This window comes from Podarcis gaigeae (assembly GCF_964106915.1).
Source record: "Podarcis gaigeae genome assembly, chromosome: 9".
Classification (NCBI taxonomy): domain Eukaryota; kingdom Metazoa; phylum Chordata; class Lepidosauria; order Squamata; family Lacertidae; genus Podarcis; species Podarcis gaigeae.
Genome location: NC_139685.1, coordinates 75,410,580 through 75,428,179, shown reverse-complemented (window position 1 = coordinate 75,428,179; position 17,600 = coordinate 75,410,580). Strand labels below are relative to the sequence as shown.

The 17,600-nt window shown below is 45.3% G+C and overlaps 1 protein-coding gene across 3 annotated transcripts in view; it reads right to left on the bottom strand.

Annotated features, from left to right (window-relative positions):
• ATRN (attractin) overlaps positions 1-17,600 on the bottom strand; it is a 160,395-nt gene that overhangs the window by 91,318 nt on the left and 51,477 nt on the right. For all 3 annotated transcript variants that reach the window (XM_083756248.1, XM_083756250.1, XM_083756249.1), the window contains exons 4-10: positions 14,739-14,867; positions 12,272-12,477; positions 11,389-11,557; positions 8,933-9,023; positions 5,194-5,437; positions 3,925-4,108; positions 885-1,039 (exon numbers count right to left, since the gene is read on the bottom strand). In XM_083756248.1, coding sequence (XP_083612374.1) covers positions 885-1,039; positions 3,925-4,108; positions 5,194-5,437; positions 8,933-9,023; positions 11,389-11,557; positions 12,272-12,477; positions 14,739-14,867 — 1,178 coding nt within the window. The remainder of the gene's footprint in view (positions 1-884; positions 1,040-3,924; positions 4,109-5,193; positions 5,438-8,932; positions 9,024-11,388; positions 11,558-12,271; positions 12,478-14,738; positions 14,868-17,600) is intronic.

Below are 17,600 nucleotides of genomic sequence, written 5' to 3'. Positions count from 1 at the left end.
CTTTTCCAAGCTCAGCTGCTTAATCAAATTGGGTCCCTGCCACATGGGAGCATCTCCCAGCAAGGCACATTCAAGCAGCCACAGAGGCGCATGGCCTTTGAAACAAGAGCTTGGCCTGCTTCTCCACATGACGACTTCGACCCCCTTGTGTGCTGGACAATCTAGCATCACACACAACTGTGTCGTCGCTAGCCATGCATCCTTTTCCTGGGATTATGGAACAACATTTGCAATGCACACGTTATCAGCAGAACAGATAAATAATGCGCACTCCCCTTGCAACAGACGTTCCAAAACCCTGGGCACAGTTCATCTTAACTGTGTTGTTTACAGCATATTCTATTTCTCCCCCCACCCCACCCCCAGCTACGAGCTGCTGCAAAAGCAAAGTTTGGAGCAAACAGAAATTGCCCCATAGCGAGAACCTGGTGGCGACTCGACGTTGCACACACGGCTGATCACAGCAGCACTGGCTGCCATCTGCATGGGGAACTTGAGATAATGAAAACCAGAACTGTCTGCTACCATTTTCAGGCAGCCCCGCCTCCATTTTGCCCCGAGATATTCCGGGGACAGAGCCACGTGCAGAACCTTGGCACAGCTGTGCCACAGGGAACTCTGCTGGAGGCTTCCCTGGGGAACCTGTTTGCAGTATAAATACCTAAGTTAGTATAAATACCTAACTCAAGCTTTGTGAGTTAAAGCTCAGAGGCTGAGCACCCTAACCCTTCAGCATTAACTGCAATTGTGTAATCCAAAAGAATCTAATGGTTTCAATTGGGGTTTTTTTTTAAAAAAGCATGCTATCTTGAATGTTGACAGATCAGCTTTCACAAATAACAGGAGTTTTTGTGTGCTTACTTGAACTTCTAAATGAGACTTACCTAGATCATAGGCCATGAAATCTGAAGAAAAGCACTTGGCGCCATGGCTCATGGAAGTGTCATTGTGGGTGTTTCCTCCAAACACCAGCATGGTCCCACTAATGATCACAGCAGAATGCAGGTATCGGGAGAACTTGCTGTCTCTGAGAATTGTCCTGTGGACATATAACAAGAAATGGGATTTCAAAGGCTGCCCTCGCCTTAAACGTTCCAAGTGTCTTCTAAAGGAAGAGAGGAGGCAACTATGGCTGAAAACAATCCACGGGAATGGAGTACAATTATTTCAGAGGTAGAAAAGATCCAGGGTCCAAGGCATCAAGGCCAAACGCAGAGGTTGCAAACCCTCTGAGTGCCATAGCACCTATAAAGGCCCAAGACTCTGAGCTTTCATTTCTAATTTTGGTTGTACCACACACCACATGGCAGTCTTTCTGTGTTACGCCATGCCCCCCCCCCCTTCAAAACAGTGGCTATTTTATTGCTGGTGCTGCCCAGCACTCTCTCACAATTCAAAATGTCCCCACTGATCCATAAAGGTTGGCAGCCCCAGCTTGCGAAGAAAATTCAAACAGCAACCCCGAAAGGTACATGGGGAACAAACCACATTTCCAAATGCTGATAACAAATGCATAAATGCAACACAATGTAGAGAAACCAAAATCAGGAATAAAAATACAAGCAATAAAATAAGTAAAATCGCCATCACATGGAGCCAGCATACAGCCCCCCACTGACCCACTGCTTGCCCAAACCCTTGCTAATAAAAGCTGCTCTTTTTTGCCATGGGGAGAGAAAGGAGAAAGCATCTGCGAGCTCATCAACTATCAGCTTCCTTCAGAGCTCTTCTCTTGAATAGGAAAGAGAATGTGTTGGTCCAAGACTCCCGGCATTAATAAGTTATAGAGAACCTTGGGTGGGAGGGGAGGCATGGAATGACAGAGTGAGAAACTTGCCCTGTACTGTTGGCTTTCTGGCCAAATCTACTTCCAAGTGTAGAATTTGCACAGAGACTGGTGTCAGAGCAAATTAGACATCATGATGGCAGATCCACTTGTCATAATCAGATCCTCACCAAGTCCCTGTGTGGGCAAGGTGGGGGCTGCTAAACAATTTTTTTTCCCCCTCATGATTTCCCCACTGAAACGGCATCCCTACGGTTTTCCCCTCCAGCTAGGGCTCTGAAAATAAGAGCAGCTCCCATCAGGAGTAGGTCAGCTGGGGAGAATGTTTTGGGGAAAGTGGGCAGACAAGCAGGGGCAGAATTCAGCCTTCTCTCACTCCCATCCCCTTAAGGAATCTGCTTTTCAAGGGTCTGCGCCTAGTTGGACCCTGAGATGCTATTTTACCTTTTTCCTACAAATGAGCAGGGAGCGGGCATCTGTCTAAATAAAAATATGCCTATGTCCCTTGGTGTTGCCAATTTAACTGCACAACCCTTGCATAATTTAAAGAGAACCTATCGACTCACTTAAACGTGGTCTGCTAGTTAAAACAAAGACTATAAAATATGCATTTCCCATAGTCCTCCCTTTGCCTTCAGCCAAATATCTTAATTAACTCAATCAATCTCCAAAGCCCTTCCTAGCCACTGTGTGCGGTGGTCCTCCAAGTATGTGACATTTATTCAAGATATGGTTGACATATTCATCACCATTTCCACGTAGGAAGCTGCCATGTACAGAGTCAAAGTGTGGGCTCGTCTAGCTCAGGACTGCTTACACTGACTGTTTACAGCAGGGGGTCGGCAAACTAAGGCCCGTGGGCTGGATCAGGCCCAACTGCCTTCAGGATCCGGCCCGCGGACTTTCTGTGGATCGGCGTGGGGATTCTGTTCATTCGGGCTGCCTCATTTCCCCCCCTGCGCCATTCCATTTCCCACACACACACACCGCAGCTGCGCCTCCTCCCTCCCTCCTGCCTTCTCCCTGCCCTGCCTAGAGGAGGAAGGCGGCTGGGCTGAGCTGGATGAGCGCCATTTTAAGCAGCCCCTCTCTGGAGCCAGCCGTTTCGTGCCACATCTTCCCTCCACCATTGCTGCCCCTGCCCTGGTACTCCTGGAAAAGAGTGGACAAGCTCGCTCTGTCTACCCACGAGAAGCAGTGGCGGCAGCAGTGGTGGTGGTGGCAGCACCTGGGAAGGTAAGTGCAGTGGCTGGGGCTGAGGGTGGGGAGGAGGACTATTTGGCCCCCCCCTTGCCTTTTCTTCCAGCTCCTTCCCCCGGTGCCGTTTCTCCAGCCCACCACAAGGTGTGAGGGACAGTGGACCGGTCCGCAGCTAAAAAAAATTGCTGACCCCTGGTTTACAGGCTTACAGACAGGGAATCTCTATCAGCTCTACTAGGGACTGAACCTGGGAGCTTCTGCATGCAAGGCAAGATGCTCTACCACTGAGCTATGGCCCTCTCCCCATGGTCACACAGGGGGCAGAGCAAGGGCTCTTTCAAACATCCAAAGAGACTTCTAAATGGTCAAAATGGATTCAGTTTTTTTGCTGAGAGCCAGTGTGGTATAGTGGTTAAGAGCGGTAGACTCGTAATCTGGTGAACCGGGTTCGCTTCCCCGCTCCTCCACATGCAGCTGCTGGGTGACCTTGGGCCAGTCACACTTCTCTGAAGTCTCTCAGCCTCACTCACCTCACAGAGTGTTTGTTGTGGGGGAGGAAGGGAAAAGAGATGGTTAGCCGCTTTGAGACTCCTTCAGGTAGTGATAAAGCGGGATATCAAATCCAAACTCTTCTTCTTCTTCTTATTATTATTATTATTTCAGCAGGGGTAGGCAACACGGTGTCCTCCAGGTTCTTTGCAACTACCATTCCCATCAGCACCAGTTGCAATGGCCAGTGGACAGAAATGATGGGAATTGTAGCTTTGGAGGACAACCTGTGTTGGCTAGCCCTGTATTACAGAAACATTTCCCCAACATTTAAAGTTTTTAAGACCGACTTACAGTAGATTCCAGCATTAACTAGAGTGTCAAGACTCATTAGGTGGCCGCAGAAGGCTGGAAATTTCAAAGTGAAAATAGATTTAAAATATACCTACCACCTGCCCTTATTGACTTCATACTGGTATAAATCGTCCGTTAGTCTGTATTTGTTGGCACTGAACGCCTTGTAACCTCCGTGAGCGTAGATGGACTTGGTGTTTGGATCATACACGCTGCTGTGGCCATAGCCTCCTTGAACTAAGGCTCCCGTTGTTTGCAAAATATTCCATGTATTTGTGGCTGAGAGAGAATGAAAGGGAGATATGAATGTGCCCTGCTTAATCGGCAGGTGTCATATGTTCCAGCTCAATCGCTACTAACAGCAGGGATCATCCTCTTTGCAGAAATCCTCCCTATTATCAAATAAGAAAGCCCCTCCGGTTCACAGCTCCTTTCAGCAGACATTCACTGGCTGTGGAATCCTTCAGGGTCTGGGCATGGATGTTTCCCAGAAACAAATAAGAAAAGCAATTCAAGCTGGCTTACATACTGGCAAGCTGAAACTGAACTTGAATTTATACATTACAAAGATATATGCTGCGTACATAATTTAAAATTGCTACCTAACCCAACGCCAGGGGATATGAATTGTCAGGAATTTGATTTAAAAATGAGAGCAGGACCACTACCCCATCACAAGCGACAAATACCCAACTCAGAAGGATTTACAATCTACATCAGATCAGCAAGGCTGAGATTGCCCAGGGGGTGGCTGGCGGGTGGGGAGAAGGGAACAGAACTTGAAAAGGCACATGAGCATCGAGGATCTGGGAAGGAAGAGGCAAGTGATGGAGGAAATGAACACAAGGTAAGGCCGCAACAGGGGTAGAAACCGGGAAAATCTGTGGGTATTTGAAAAAGACAAAATAGTGTTAACTAGTCCTCTGCAGGAGGGGATGACAACAAACACATACAGAATGATGACCAAGCAAATGCAATGTGTTAAAAAAATAAACAGGGCAAGCATGGAGCATTGAATGGAGCTTCCCCTTTCTTCCCACTGCAAACCCCCCCCCCCCGTTCTACCCCCACCCCACCCCCAAAAAATCTGCTCTAGAGAGCTCCCCATAGAGATGTTGGACAGGAAGCAGAAGCCACAGGGGAAATGGAAAGGAAGGGAACATCCCATGGCACAAGTAAAATGCTTTTCTGCTCACGCACAGATGTCATTTGATACAACCCAGTGTTGAAACTGACGGTATAATTGGAATTATTAAAAGGGGACAGGTGGAAGAAGGAAATTTGTCAATTAGTCTTATGTAAAGTGTTCCTCTTTAGTTCTTCATGAACGATAAGTTAAGAGTCGCTGTCAAAGCAATACCTACCCAGGTTGTATTCCTGCACGTTGCTGATGTATCCATAAAGAGGGCAGTGCCCAAAGATGACCAGCATCACAACAGTGCCGTCATCCCGCGTGACAATGTGGGCTGAGTGGCCAACGACAGCGTACTGCTCCTTGGTCTTCGGGGTCACGTGAACCCATGACTGGTTTGCAATATGAAACACCCAGAGCTCACTGGTCACGTTTCCAGATTCATCTATCTTGCCTCCATACATGTAGATTTTATTCTGGGGGGATAAATGTTTATTTCACATTAGAATTCATTGCTAAACAAAAAATGACCCAATAAGAAAACAAACTCATAAGCACTTCAAACAGCTCTCCTTGGAAAGAAAGAACTTGGAATTTGCACACACCTGCATATCACAGAATGAATGTTCTAATACAATCATTTCCACCGTTCACCAGCACATGTGAAAAGCTACCAACAATCTGATCAGAGGCCCCCTGAACTTGAAACATGGGAAGTCCCAATAAAAAAATTATAATTCGGCAGAATATTTGGATTATTTGATATGTATATGTATAATTTTGAATATTTAATGTACCGTATTTTTCGCTCTATAAGACACACCAGACCACAAGACGCACCTAGGTTTTGGAGGAGGAAAACAAGAAAAAAAATATTCTGAATCTCAGAAGCCAGAACAGCAAGAGGGATCGCTGCGCAGTGAAAGCAGCGATCCCTCTTGCTGTTCTAGCTTTTGTGATAGCTGCGCAGCCTGCATTCGCTCCATAAGACGCACACACATTTCCCCTTACTTTTTAGGAGGAAAAAGGTGAGCCTTATAGAGCAAAAAATACAGTAATTTGATTGGATTGTTAAAATGGAAAACTTAATAAAAATGATTTTTAAAAAAAAGCTACCAACAATCTAATAAATGACCCAGCATCCACCCAGCTTTAGCCTCACAACCACCTTTCACCAGTTAATATCAGCATTTAACAGAAAATGTTCCAAATTGTGAAGAAACGAAATAATCTCAGACATTCTTCTGCATATTACAATTTCACCTAATGGAATGGAAAACGATCCTGTTCCTCCTATATTCTGTCCCTAAGTGTGGAGTCTCAAATGCCAGGGTGGTGGGGGATGAAGGAGATGTGTGGAAAGCACTCAAGAGAAAACAAAATCATGTGGGGGAAATAACATCCCTCCGTGGCCCTAATGGGCAAACAACTGAGGCACCGCAAATCACATGGCAAGCTCACCCTGCTCTATGACACATCTAAGGAATCTGTTCCTCAACCCCACAGCTTTAGCATACAAGGCCACTATGCAAGATCAGGAGGCCTGGAGGGAGGTGTCATTCGAATGTGGGCAACACTCAGCTTAGTTCTCCTGTCCTCTGAGTTAGGTGAGACTGTGCAAGTGCTGAACTGGTGCCTGGATTCATAAATGGGCTGGATGCAGGCCAAGAAACTGAGGCTCAGTTATGACAATGCAGGCACGGCAGATAAGTAGCTCCGGTGTCCAAGAATTAGCTGCACAATCTGTTCTATATGAGATTGCACTCCCCCTGGTATGTCGTCTGGGGGCAACTCCTGGCTCCAGCATTGTCACAGGCCTTAGTAGCATAAGAGTGCTGCCCATTACTTTCAGCTGTTTTGCCAGCTGTGGCTGTTCCTGGACAGCAATCGTCTTGCCACAGTGACCCGTTGTCTGGTAACCTCCCAACTGGATCACTGCAATGCGTTCTACATGGGGTTGCCCTCCAAGACAACGCAGGCGCTTCCAATTCATACAGGATGTGGCTGTCAGAATTTTAATTGGCACGGCCAGATGGACTCACATTACACTGACTCTAAAGGACTTACACGGCGGCCGGATCGCTTCCAAGGCAATTTGTCTTTAAAACCCTCCAATACCTGAAGGGCTGCCCACATCCTAAGATCTTCAGATGAGCTTCTGTGCACCTCTGCCAGGTGAGATTTGTTGTATATCAACAAGGAAGAGAGAGCCCTTTAGAATGCCCTCCCTACAAGCACACGGCTGGCACAAGCATTCTAATCATTTCAGCATGAGGTAAAAACTTATTTGCACAGGTGTTTCAAAGGTGCTTAGTCTAGTTGGCCGTGTTTTGTTTCTAGTTGCCTTTTAAGTATCGTATGATGAATACTCAATTTTTTGGCACGCTTAGTTTTGTTTATGCTTAATGAGCATCACCCTGATTTCCTTAAGGAGGAAGGACAGTGTGGAGATTAATAATCACTGTTTGTTTAAGTCCTTCTCTCAATTTCCAGTCCAAGCTCAGTAACTGCAGCATCATCCTTCCACCGATGGATCACCCCCATTTTTACAGAGTCTGCCTTCCATGCCAAGCTGTCTTAAACGGGCTCCTAAGGAAATTCTTCCATTCTGTGAATGGCTCCCATTGCACTCCTTGAAGCAGAATTAAATTCGAGGCTCGTTTTCCTTCTTTTGCTGAATATACTGCATTTATCCCATTTCATACTGGAATTAATCCATGAATCGTCATGGATAGAGCACTGGATTTGGGGGGTGGAGATGCCTGGACTCAAATCACTGCTTCACTACGAAACCCACAAGAACTTAAGAGCAAGGGGTTCTGCATCAGACCAAAGGCGCATCTAGTCCAGCATCTCGCTTCTCACCTTGGTCGCCATCCAGGTGCCCTTGTGCCCTGCGTCAGAGGATATAGCCTCCTCTCACGGTTGCTCCCCATAAAAGCTTACGCACTGGTGCAACGCCTCTGAACATGGGGGCTGAATGTAGACAACAGAACTAATGCCCATTCATAGGCCTCTCCTCCATGTGGATTTTTAAAATACCCTATTAGAACCATCCACTCCAGTTGCAGTTATCACATCTTATCTTGTGCCAGGAAGTCACTTTCATGGCATTGCTCAAGCCTCTCCTCCTCAGCCTAACCTGAATAGAGGAAGGAGCAGCTGCATCATCTGGTTGGAGGAAAGATGGGATGCAAATGCAATAAATAAAGACACTATATCAAAGCTCTTTAGTCTGCTCTCATCTCGCTGTTTCTTAAAGGTAAAGGTAAAGGGACCCCTGACCATTAGGTCCAATCGTGGCCGACTCTGGGCTTGCGGCGCTCATCTTGCTTTATTGGCCGAGGGAGCCGGCGTACAGCTTCCAGGTAATGTGGCCAGCATGACAAAGCCGCTTCTGGCAAACCAGAGCAGCGCACGGAAACGCCGTTTACCTTCCCGTCGGAGCGGTACCTATTTATCTACTTGCACTGGCGTGCTTTTGAACTGCTAGGTTGGCAGGAGCAGGGACCGAGGAACAGGAGCTCACCCCGTCGCAGGGATTCGAACCGCCAACCTTGTGATCAGCAAGCCCTAGGCTCTGTGGTTTAACCCACAGCGCCACCCGCGTCCGTTCACTGTTTTTTAAGAGTCACCAAAGAGCTGCTTCAGCATACTTGATCCCCAGAGAACAGAGTACGCCCAAAGATGAGCCCTTCGCTGATCTGCGTCATGTCCCACCAACACTATCAAGAGAATGTACAACTTGGGCGGTTGCCAAAACAGACATGGAATACTGAATGCTTCTCCTCCGCTTTTCTACTGGGAGAAGAGTTCGCCCAAAGCAGGCCCAGAATTTCAAACCAGATTGGAAACACAGCCTCAATAGTTCTAATAATAGTCCAATCGATTTTAATGTTTGCAGCCAATGGCCATTACAATACAATGTGAACACAAATCACAGCCTCAATAACTCCAGCAAAGTCACCTACTTCATGTATGTCCAGGGAATGCCCGTATCTGATCACAACTGCATTCACGCTGCTGTTCAGGGGCAGCCATTCTCCGGAAAGAAGATTATACCTGCATAATGAAAAAGGTAAAATACACGGATGTATCCCTTTTGCACTCCGAGCACAAAGCTGTTATTATATTTCTCATAATGCATATGGGACAAGAATAGGGCAAACACATTAAAATGCTAAAAGGGGTGTTTAATGATCAAACTAGCACACGGATAAAACAAAAACCGATTTGACTCCAGTGCTTCTGCTGGCAATATAAGGGGCTGCGTTTGTTGTGGTTCTTTGATAGAGAAAACAGACCCTCAAAATGAATTCAAGCAAGACAGGAAAGAAGCAGCAGAAACAAGAGGAATGCTTTTATTTATTTTTGTTCAGCACCATCTCCAAATATTCTCCCTGAAGTTGAGTAAGGACCTTCTTCATGAAACTTTTTTACCCTGGAGTTTGGTGGCTGTGAGCCAGCTCCAGACACAATTCTGTGAATTGCCACCTATTTGGGTTGCCTTTATTGACCTCAGCTGTATTAGCTTAATGAAGTACAGTGGTACCTCGGGTTAAGTACTTAATTCGTTCTGGAGGTCCATTCTTAACCTGAAACTGTTCTTAACCTGAAGCACCACTTTAGCTAATGGGGCCTCCTGCTGCTGCCGTGCCGCCGGAGCACGATTTCTGTTCTCATCCTGAAACAAAGTTCTTAACCTGAGGCACTATTTCTGGGTTAGCAGAGTCTGTAATCTGAAGCGGATGTAACCTGAAGCATATGTAACCCGAGGTACCACTGTATAGTCAATACAGAGAGACAGTGAAAGGAATATACACAATTAAGAGGCTCCCATGGCACCCTTTGCCCGTAGCTTGGGGGACACTTCTTCTGCAAGCAGGTGCCAGGCTTCAAAGGCTGCATCAAAATGTCTAACAATTACATGCAAGACTGGCCCTGCAAGTCTCCCCCATGGAACTGGTATCCTATCAGGGAGAAGAATTGGGACCACAGAAGACATCTATGCAACTAGCAACACTCACATGGCTGCATCATTCGAGCACAGTTCCTCAGCTTTGTCTTAGTCCTTGTTATTGATGGATGAGTCTTCCCCCATGGTCCCTTCCTAAGCAGTTACAGGTGCCAGGCATTCCCCTGTTAACTGCTTAGGAAGGGTCCATGGGGAAAGACTCAGCCATCAATAACAAGGGCGAGAGGACAAAGCCGAGCTGCTTGGCCAATGAAGCTCTGGGAGCTCTGGCTGTGGCATCTGCTGCCAAGGTGACCTCCTTACACAAGGTAACCTGAAAACCAGAGGACCTGTCTACAACATCCACCTGAAAACAAGAGGACCTGTCCACCTTCACTGAAGCAAAAAAAGAGGCAGCAATCATGGCCACCACAGAAACTCACTGCCACTCATGGTGTTCAGCTGCGACTGAAGCAGCACCAGGCATCACATAAATCACAGGGGAAACAGAGATGAAACAAATACACAGGAAATGACAGAGAATAAGGTAGACAGGGGGCAGAAAGCCTAGCTTTGCATTTTGCAGAGAGAGCCCATAAAGAAAGTTCCTAATGACACATCATCTTCTGCCACCAAGAAGGAGCTTTGCTGAGGGAGACGGCAAGAAGGAGCCAGGCCCTCTGAGCCACAAAAACCTTTCCACCTAGCTCTAGAAGGTTTCGAGCCTTGCTCTACACAGCCACAGAGCCCATGTGCAAGACTGTAGAAAGATCACCAGGTACCACCATCTTTTAAGGAAAGGGAGAGCACAAGGCAAGAAACAGCTTAGCGATACGTCCCAGTACGTTACCGAGCACAATTCAAAGTGTTGGTGCTGACCTTTAAAGCCCTAAATGGCCTCAGTCCTGTATACCTGAAGGAGCATCTCCACCCCCATCGTTCTGCCCGGACACTGAGGTCCAGCACCGAGGGCCTTCTGGCGGTTCCCTCATTGCGAAAAGTGAGGTTACAGGGAACCAGACAAAGGGCCTTCTCGGTAGTGGCGCCCACCCTGTGGAGCGTCCTCCCATCAGATGTCAAGGAAATAAGCAGCTGTCCTATTTTTAAAAGACATCTGAAGGCAGGCCTGTTTAGGGAAGTTTTTAATATTTAATGCTGTGTTGCTTTTAACACTCGATTGGGAGCTGCTCAGAGTGGCTGGGGAAACTCAGCTAGATAGGTAGGGTATAAATAATAAATTATTATTATTATTATTATTATTATTATTATTATTATTATTATTATTATTATTACTATACTTCAGAAGAGCAGAGGGAGAGCAGGGCCAGCACTGTACTGCAGTCAAACGGTTGGCTGTTACTCATCCCAACATCTTGGTTCCCTCTAAATTTAGCACAGGTCAACACAAGAGCACAGTGAAACCCCTCATTACCATTTCCCATTAAAACGTTTTGAAGTTTTGTTTGTACTCACGCCAAAACCATTTGAGCATCCGTGTGGTTGAACATGTAGCCACCAACTACCCACATGACATCATCTTGGACTACGGCTTTATGAGATGCTCTAGGAAGTTTGGGGATGTGGAATTCCTCCTGAGTCCAGAACGACTGGTTTGCTGGGACAGGTACTGAGCAGTCTGTACCTAGGAGAAGCAAAACCAAATGTGTCTAGAACAGTATTACATACTTTCCAGCACTCAAGAGCTTCATTTATATTGACAGACATTTATAGGTAATAAGCTCTAATAAGGAGGGGGAGGAAGAGAGGACCTGAATAAAGAAAAGGATAAGAAGGGACTAGGGGGAGGAAGAATAGGAGCAGCAGAAGAATGGAAGAAATAATAGAAATTTCCACCCTAGGAGCAGAACAAAAGCTGCCAAGAAGCTTGGGGAAGCAGGATGAGTGAATCCAAATAGATAGCTGACGGGATAGGTGTTGGCGGCTATCCGAGTATGTAGGTAAAGGTAAAAAGGTAAAGGATGCCTGGACAGTTAAGTCCAGTCAAAAGCGACTATGGGGTTGTGGTGCTCATCTCGCTTTCAGGCCAAGGAAGCCGGCGTTTGTCCACAGACAGCTTCCCAGGTCATGTGGCCAGCACGAATAAAATGCTTCTGGTGCAACAGAACACCGTGACAGAAACCAGAGTGCACCGAAATGCTGTTTACCTTCCTGCCACAGTGGTACCTATTTATCTATGTGCACTGGTATGCTTTCGAACTGCTAGGTTGGCAGGAGCTGGGACAGAGCAACGGGAGCTCACATTAAACTGGAAACAAAAAATGCCAGCACCATTCAAATCCTTGCTAAGCATTTCAAACTCTAATACTTGTATCACAAAAGGGCATTTGCCACCTACCTTGCCAGCCCGAGTTGCAAACACATCCTTGGGTACCATTCACGTTGCACAACCCTCTCTCTGGGGAGCCACAGTCGTCTGGGCAGAATGGAATGTCACAGGCTTCGCCTTTCCAATGTTCTGAACACTCACATTCAACCACTTTGCTGCTGTTGGTGGCCCTGCACTCCCCTCTGCCAGAGCAGTTATGAGGGCACACATCAAAGCTGCAGACAGAGAATCAGGAAAAGGTCATATCAAAGATTGGTTGTCATAGCACCAGTAAATGGGAGACTGGCAACAGCAAATGACCAAGACTCATGCCAAATATGATCAGGTAGCTAGCAGTTTTACTCCTCCCTCGGGAGGAACGTCCGGATCGAAACCCAGTATGTCATAGTAATTTGGGGAAAAGAAAAAGAAAAGAATGCAATACAATTTTGCCCTTTAATCAACCAAATTATGCTCGGCGAAAGGGGGAAGAAAGGACAGAACTCTTCCAGACTTTTGAAACATGTTTCTGAAGACTTAGTGCACAGAATCAGAAAGTTTTCAGCCTTTGGAGTTAATGATCTGAGCGTAAGGGTTTGATAGGCAGAACCTAGAAAGTTCTGTAGCCAGACAAGGAGGATCTGCAGAGCTACAAAATAGTGGGCTCATGGAGATAACATGGCTGTGCCCAGGTGAGGGAAGGTGAAATATTCAAAAGAGATAATGGTATGATTGTGGATTACACTGGGAACAAAAAGTTTGTTGCATTGACACCTGCAGCCACATACATAACAAAAGGCATCAGGCTTGTTTATACATTTTTGTCTACTTGAAGAAGCCATGGTCTGATCTGAAAAATACAACTATTTAGGTTACAAAACTGTAAAAATAAAGAAAAATTAAGTTTGCAAAACAATAATTACCATGTGGTTAGGGTAGATCAATGTGTCAGTGTTTATTTATCCCCAGTGTAAATATGACATATCGGCAAAAGTTGGAAATTGAAATATAACTATAGCATGTATAGTGGTACCTTGGGTTAAGTACTTAATTCGTTCTGGAGGTCCATTCTTAACCTGAAACTGTTCTTAACCTGAAGCACCACTTTAGCTAATGGGGCCTCCTGCTGCCACTGCGCCGCCGGAGTACGATTTCTGTTCTCATCCTGAAGCAAAGTTCCTAACCCGAGGTAGTATCTCTGGGTTAGCAGAGTCTGTAACCTGAAGCATCTGTAACCTGAAGCATATGTAACCTGAGGTACCACTGTACATGAAAATCGATTTCAGATTTGAAATCAGCATTGAAAGAACATATAAGAACACTTGAAAAATCTCATGGAACAAAAAATGGGGGAAAAAATGTTCCCCAGTGATTATTACTCATTAAATTTATTAGTCTCTTTTTTGCCACTTTTTGATGTGTTTTATTTATTGTTTATGACTACTTCTGTTCATGTTGTGAGCCACCTTGAACATGGTTTTAATTATGGAAAGGCGACATACAAATAAATGATGGTGAGATCATGTGAGCCTCATCTGTTAGGAGGCTGGCTTACGTTCTCCAGTTAGGAGGCTGGCTTACGTTCTCCAGTCTAGGAGATCTGGATCAGTAAAACTTGTACATCAAATCACTTTCTTCAACTCTGCTGAGTCAGGGCAGCTGGGATATGCATGGGGTATTTTTTAAACAAGGAACTACAAAAGGGTCATTCAGTTCACTGCAGGGCACATGCCTTATTCGTAGAATATCCAAGGTTCAATCCCCAGCAAATCCAGTTAAGAACCATCAGGTTCCAAGTTAGGGGGTTGGGGGAAATCTGCCAAGAGCCTAGAAAGCTGCTCCAGTTAGAGAAGATGCTACTGGCCTGGACTGGCAAATCATCTGACCTGATATAAATCAGCTTCTTCTGTTCTTCAAGGTTTTGTACAGTGAAATACCAACTGATGCCACAAGATGGTGCTACAGTTTCTAGAATTTCAAGTTCTGGAAATGTTTGTTGCTACATCCCAGATTGCCATTCGTTCCATTGGTGTGTTTTAGATCCCAGTTCAGTGTGTGTCTAAAGATCCCAGCTCAATGTAAAGAATTAGAAATCACAAATTGGGAATTTGAAAGATCCAAGTATAAGTAATAACATTAACCTTTTTTTTTAGAGCAGGGCATGATACATTCTGCATTTGCCAGTAGAATAGGGGAGGAAACTGCTATCAATATACCAGACACACAGGATAAAAACATAGGTATGGTTAGCTATTTATGCTCCCAGCAAGTCCAAAATAATCACCTGCCCAAACCTAACAGGGCAGAAACCACATTATCGGTGTGTTTTCTTCAAATAAATGAAGTGCTGATTCAAGATGCAAGCTAAATCCACAAGGAGCTATTGCTTCAAAACCAACTGTAAATGCAAGCAGGGAGAAACTGACAAGTGAATTTAAAGCAGTACTTCAAAGCCTTTCATTCTGGCACTCCTCGCATACCCGTAGCCGCAACTTACTTGTAGGTGATGTTAAATCCTGTCAAGTTATATGCGGCATCGCTGAAGAAATGGAGGAGAGCATAACCAGAGGTGGCTACAACTTCTGGGACCGTCTCGTTGCTCTCCCTCTCGGGAACGATCAGGCCACTGCACAGGGGGAGACAAGACAAGACGCAGCTGCATTAGGAGAGGGTTTCAGGAGCTAGAACAGGCAAAGATGCAACATCAAAGACATAGCTTTAGATGGAAGACTCCACACAGTCCTATCAGTAGAAAAGCTGGCCAACAAAGTAATATATGGAGACAAAAACATAACATCTGACCGTCGAACAGTTCACAAATACCATCAGTATCACTGAGTAGAGCAATTTATACAACCTGCAGCACAAGCCAAACTGTGACGACTCCGAGTTAAGTTCTACTGGATTCAATGGGGCTCACTTCCCAGTAAGTGGGGTTAGGACTGCAGCCTTAGTCACTAAAATGAAACTCTCATTCACCCGAGTCAATATCCGAATCATTTAATCTGGATAATGCATCTGGTTTTAATTATGAAGGCACGCATTAAAAAAAAAAAACACCCTCCCATCATCATCTTTCGATGGGCAAATATGCAACCATGCACATTTAAAATCAAATCAAATGGATAAGAACAAGACACTTGCAAGAGCAACTAACAGGGATCAGTTATCTATCTTGTCCCTTTAAACTCTCTCTCTCTCTCAAAAATCAGGAAGAGGTCAAAGCGATCAAAATCAAACATATTTTCAAACACCATTTATCTTCCATTTGTACTTTTCGAGAATGGAAAGGTTTCAGCTACATATAAAATGCTCCAAATTACAGGAGGCAAAACACTCAAGAATTCAACACACACATATATGGAAGGGAGTTTTCATGTTGCATGTGCTCGTCAGATGAAGGGCAGTATATAAATTTAATAAATAAAATAAAATAAAAATATTTCTCTCGGAGATAGCATGCCACCTAAGAATTGCCACGAAGTCAGAATGAATCAACCCCAAAAGGGAATGAAAGAGGACACATATTTGTATGTGATAATTTGTATGTGTAGAAATAATTTCTGTAATTTGAATGGAAATCCATCTCTCCAGGTGCTGGCTGTGGGTGGGCACCTCTCTGTGCCTTCCAATGGTTCTTCACTTTTCAACCAGCCTTGGACCAAACAGTCCTTCAGATAAAGAGCTCTTGGGCTTCTCAAACAATGCAAAAGGGTACTCATCTAATTAAGGTAGGGGATGCTAGCTGAGAACTACAAACACACAAAATGAGAGATCAGAGCCCTTTTTATTTATTTCATTTTTAGCCCACCCTTCATCAAGCAGGTGATGCCAGGGTGGGGTACCTCAAACATAGAAACTAAGAACGCAACAATTCCAATGAAAACAGTAAAGTAATATAAAAACCAGCCAATTATACGTCTTGCTCACATTCGATACAGCACCGGATTCTGGCACCTCTTGTTTGCTCATGACTGCCACGCACCTCCAGCTTACATCTGCACTGATTCACACAACTGTGGTGATCACAATGATGTTCTCACTGATCAAAGCAAAGCCTGATCACACACATAGTTCTGGGGCATGTGCAGACTTCCAGAAGAACTGACCTTCTCATTGAACAGAGGTCCTTTCAGGCACAGAAAAGGTGCATAATATGCAAATGGTGCATGTCTCATAATATGCAAATGGTATAGCTATGGTGCTGGAGGAGACTCTTGAGAGTCCCATGGCCTGCAAGAAGATCAAACGCATCCATTCTGAAGGAAATCAGCCCTGAGTGCTCACTGGAAGGACAGATCCTGAAGCTGAGGCTCCAAGACTTTGGCCACCTCATGAGAAGAGAAGACTCCTTGGAAAAGACCCTGATGTTGGGAAAGATGGAGGGCACAAGGAGAAGGGGACGACGGAGGACGAGATGGTTGGATAGTGTTCTCGAAGGTACCAGCATGAGTCTGACCAAACTGCGGGAGGCAGTGGAAGACAGGAGGGCGTGGCATGCTCTGGTACATGGAGTCACGAAGAGGCAGACACAACTAAACGACTGAACAACAACAATAGCTAAGGTGGGCCGTGCATGGGGTGCAAGAGTCAGCACCCCATATCACACACCTGAGACAGCCTGTCCAATCTCGTCTACCACTTTCATGCAATTTGAATGCTTTTTTTTTCCTGGTTAGAAATCCTTTGGCTAGACCCCTTGGTATATGCAAGGTTCCAACAAACAAGACCTTCTCTAGAGAAAAATTACTGCCACTCGACTTTTGCACATTAAAGCATTAAGAGAAATAATTTCACACTTGACGCACCCTCATAGGGCTCAGGTGCCTAAAGATTAATTATATATTTGCAGCCCTCTTATGCCTGTCACTCTAAAGTCAATGTTTCATCACAGCTTAATGTCAAGTAAACCCAATTGTTCAACCAAGGGGCAGCTAGGAACAACAAGTGCTTTGTTTTCCCATCACAGTGGAGAACTATTAAAACATCTCCAGGCCGTTGAAGTAGTTGTTCATAGACAAACCCATTGTAATAGCAGAGTTAACCAGTAGAATGCCAGGACTTTATTCTTCTGGAAGGAACCTGTTTGCCTGCCAGCCAAGATTCCAGAATGGGAAAATTACTTGACTACCCAGGATTTGCTATTTAAGGCACCAGAAGATGCAGGTATCTACGGAGCAAAAGTCCAATGAGGTTGCTTTAGGCAGCTGTCAGGTTCCAGCTGCCATTTGAAGGTGTAAGCAACACTGGCAGTCAAGGGAGAGAAAAGGAGACTTAGACCGAGCTAAGCATGTCAGTCTTGATTCTTGCTACAATGATGGTTTCGTATGATGCAACTGAATGACAGTAGATCCATTAG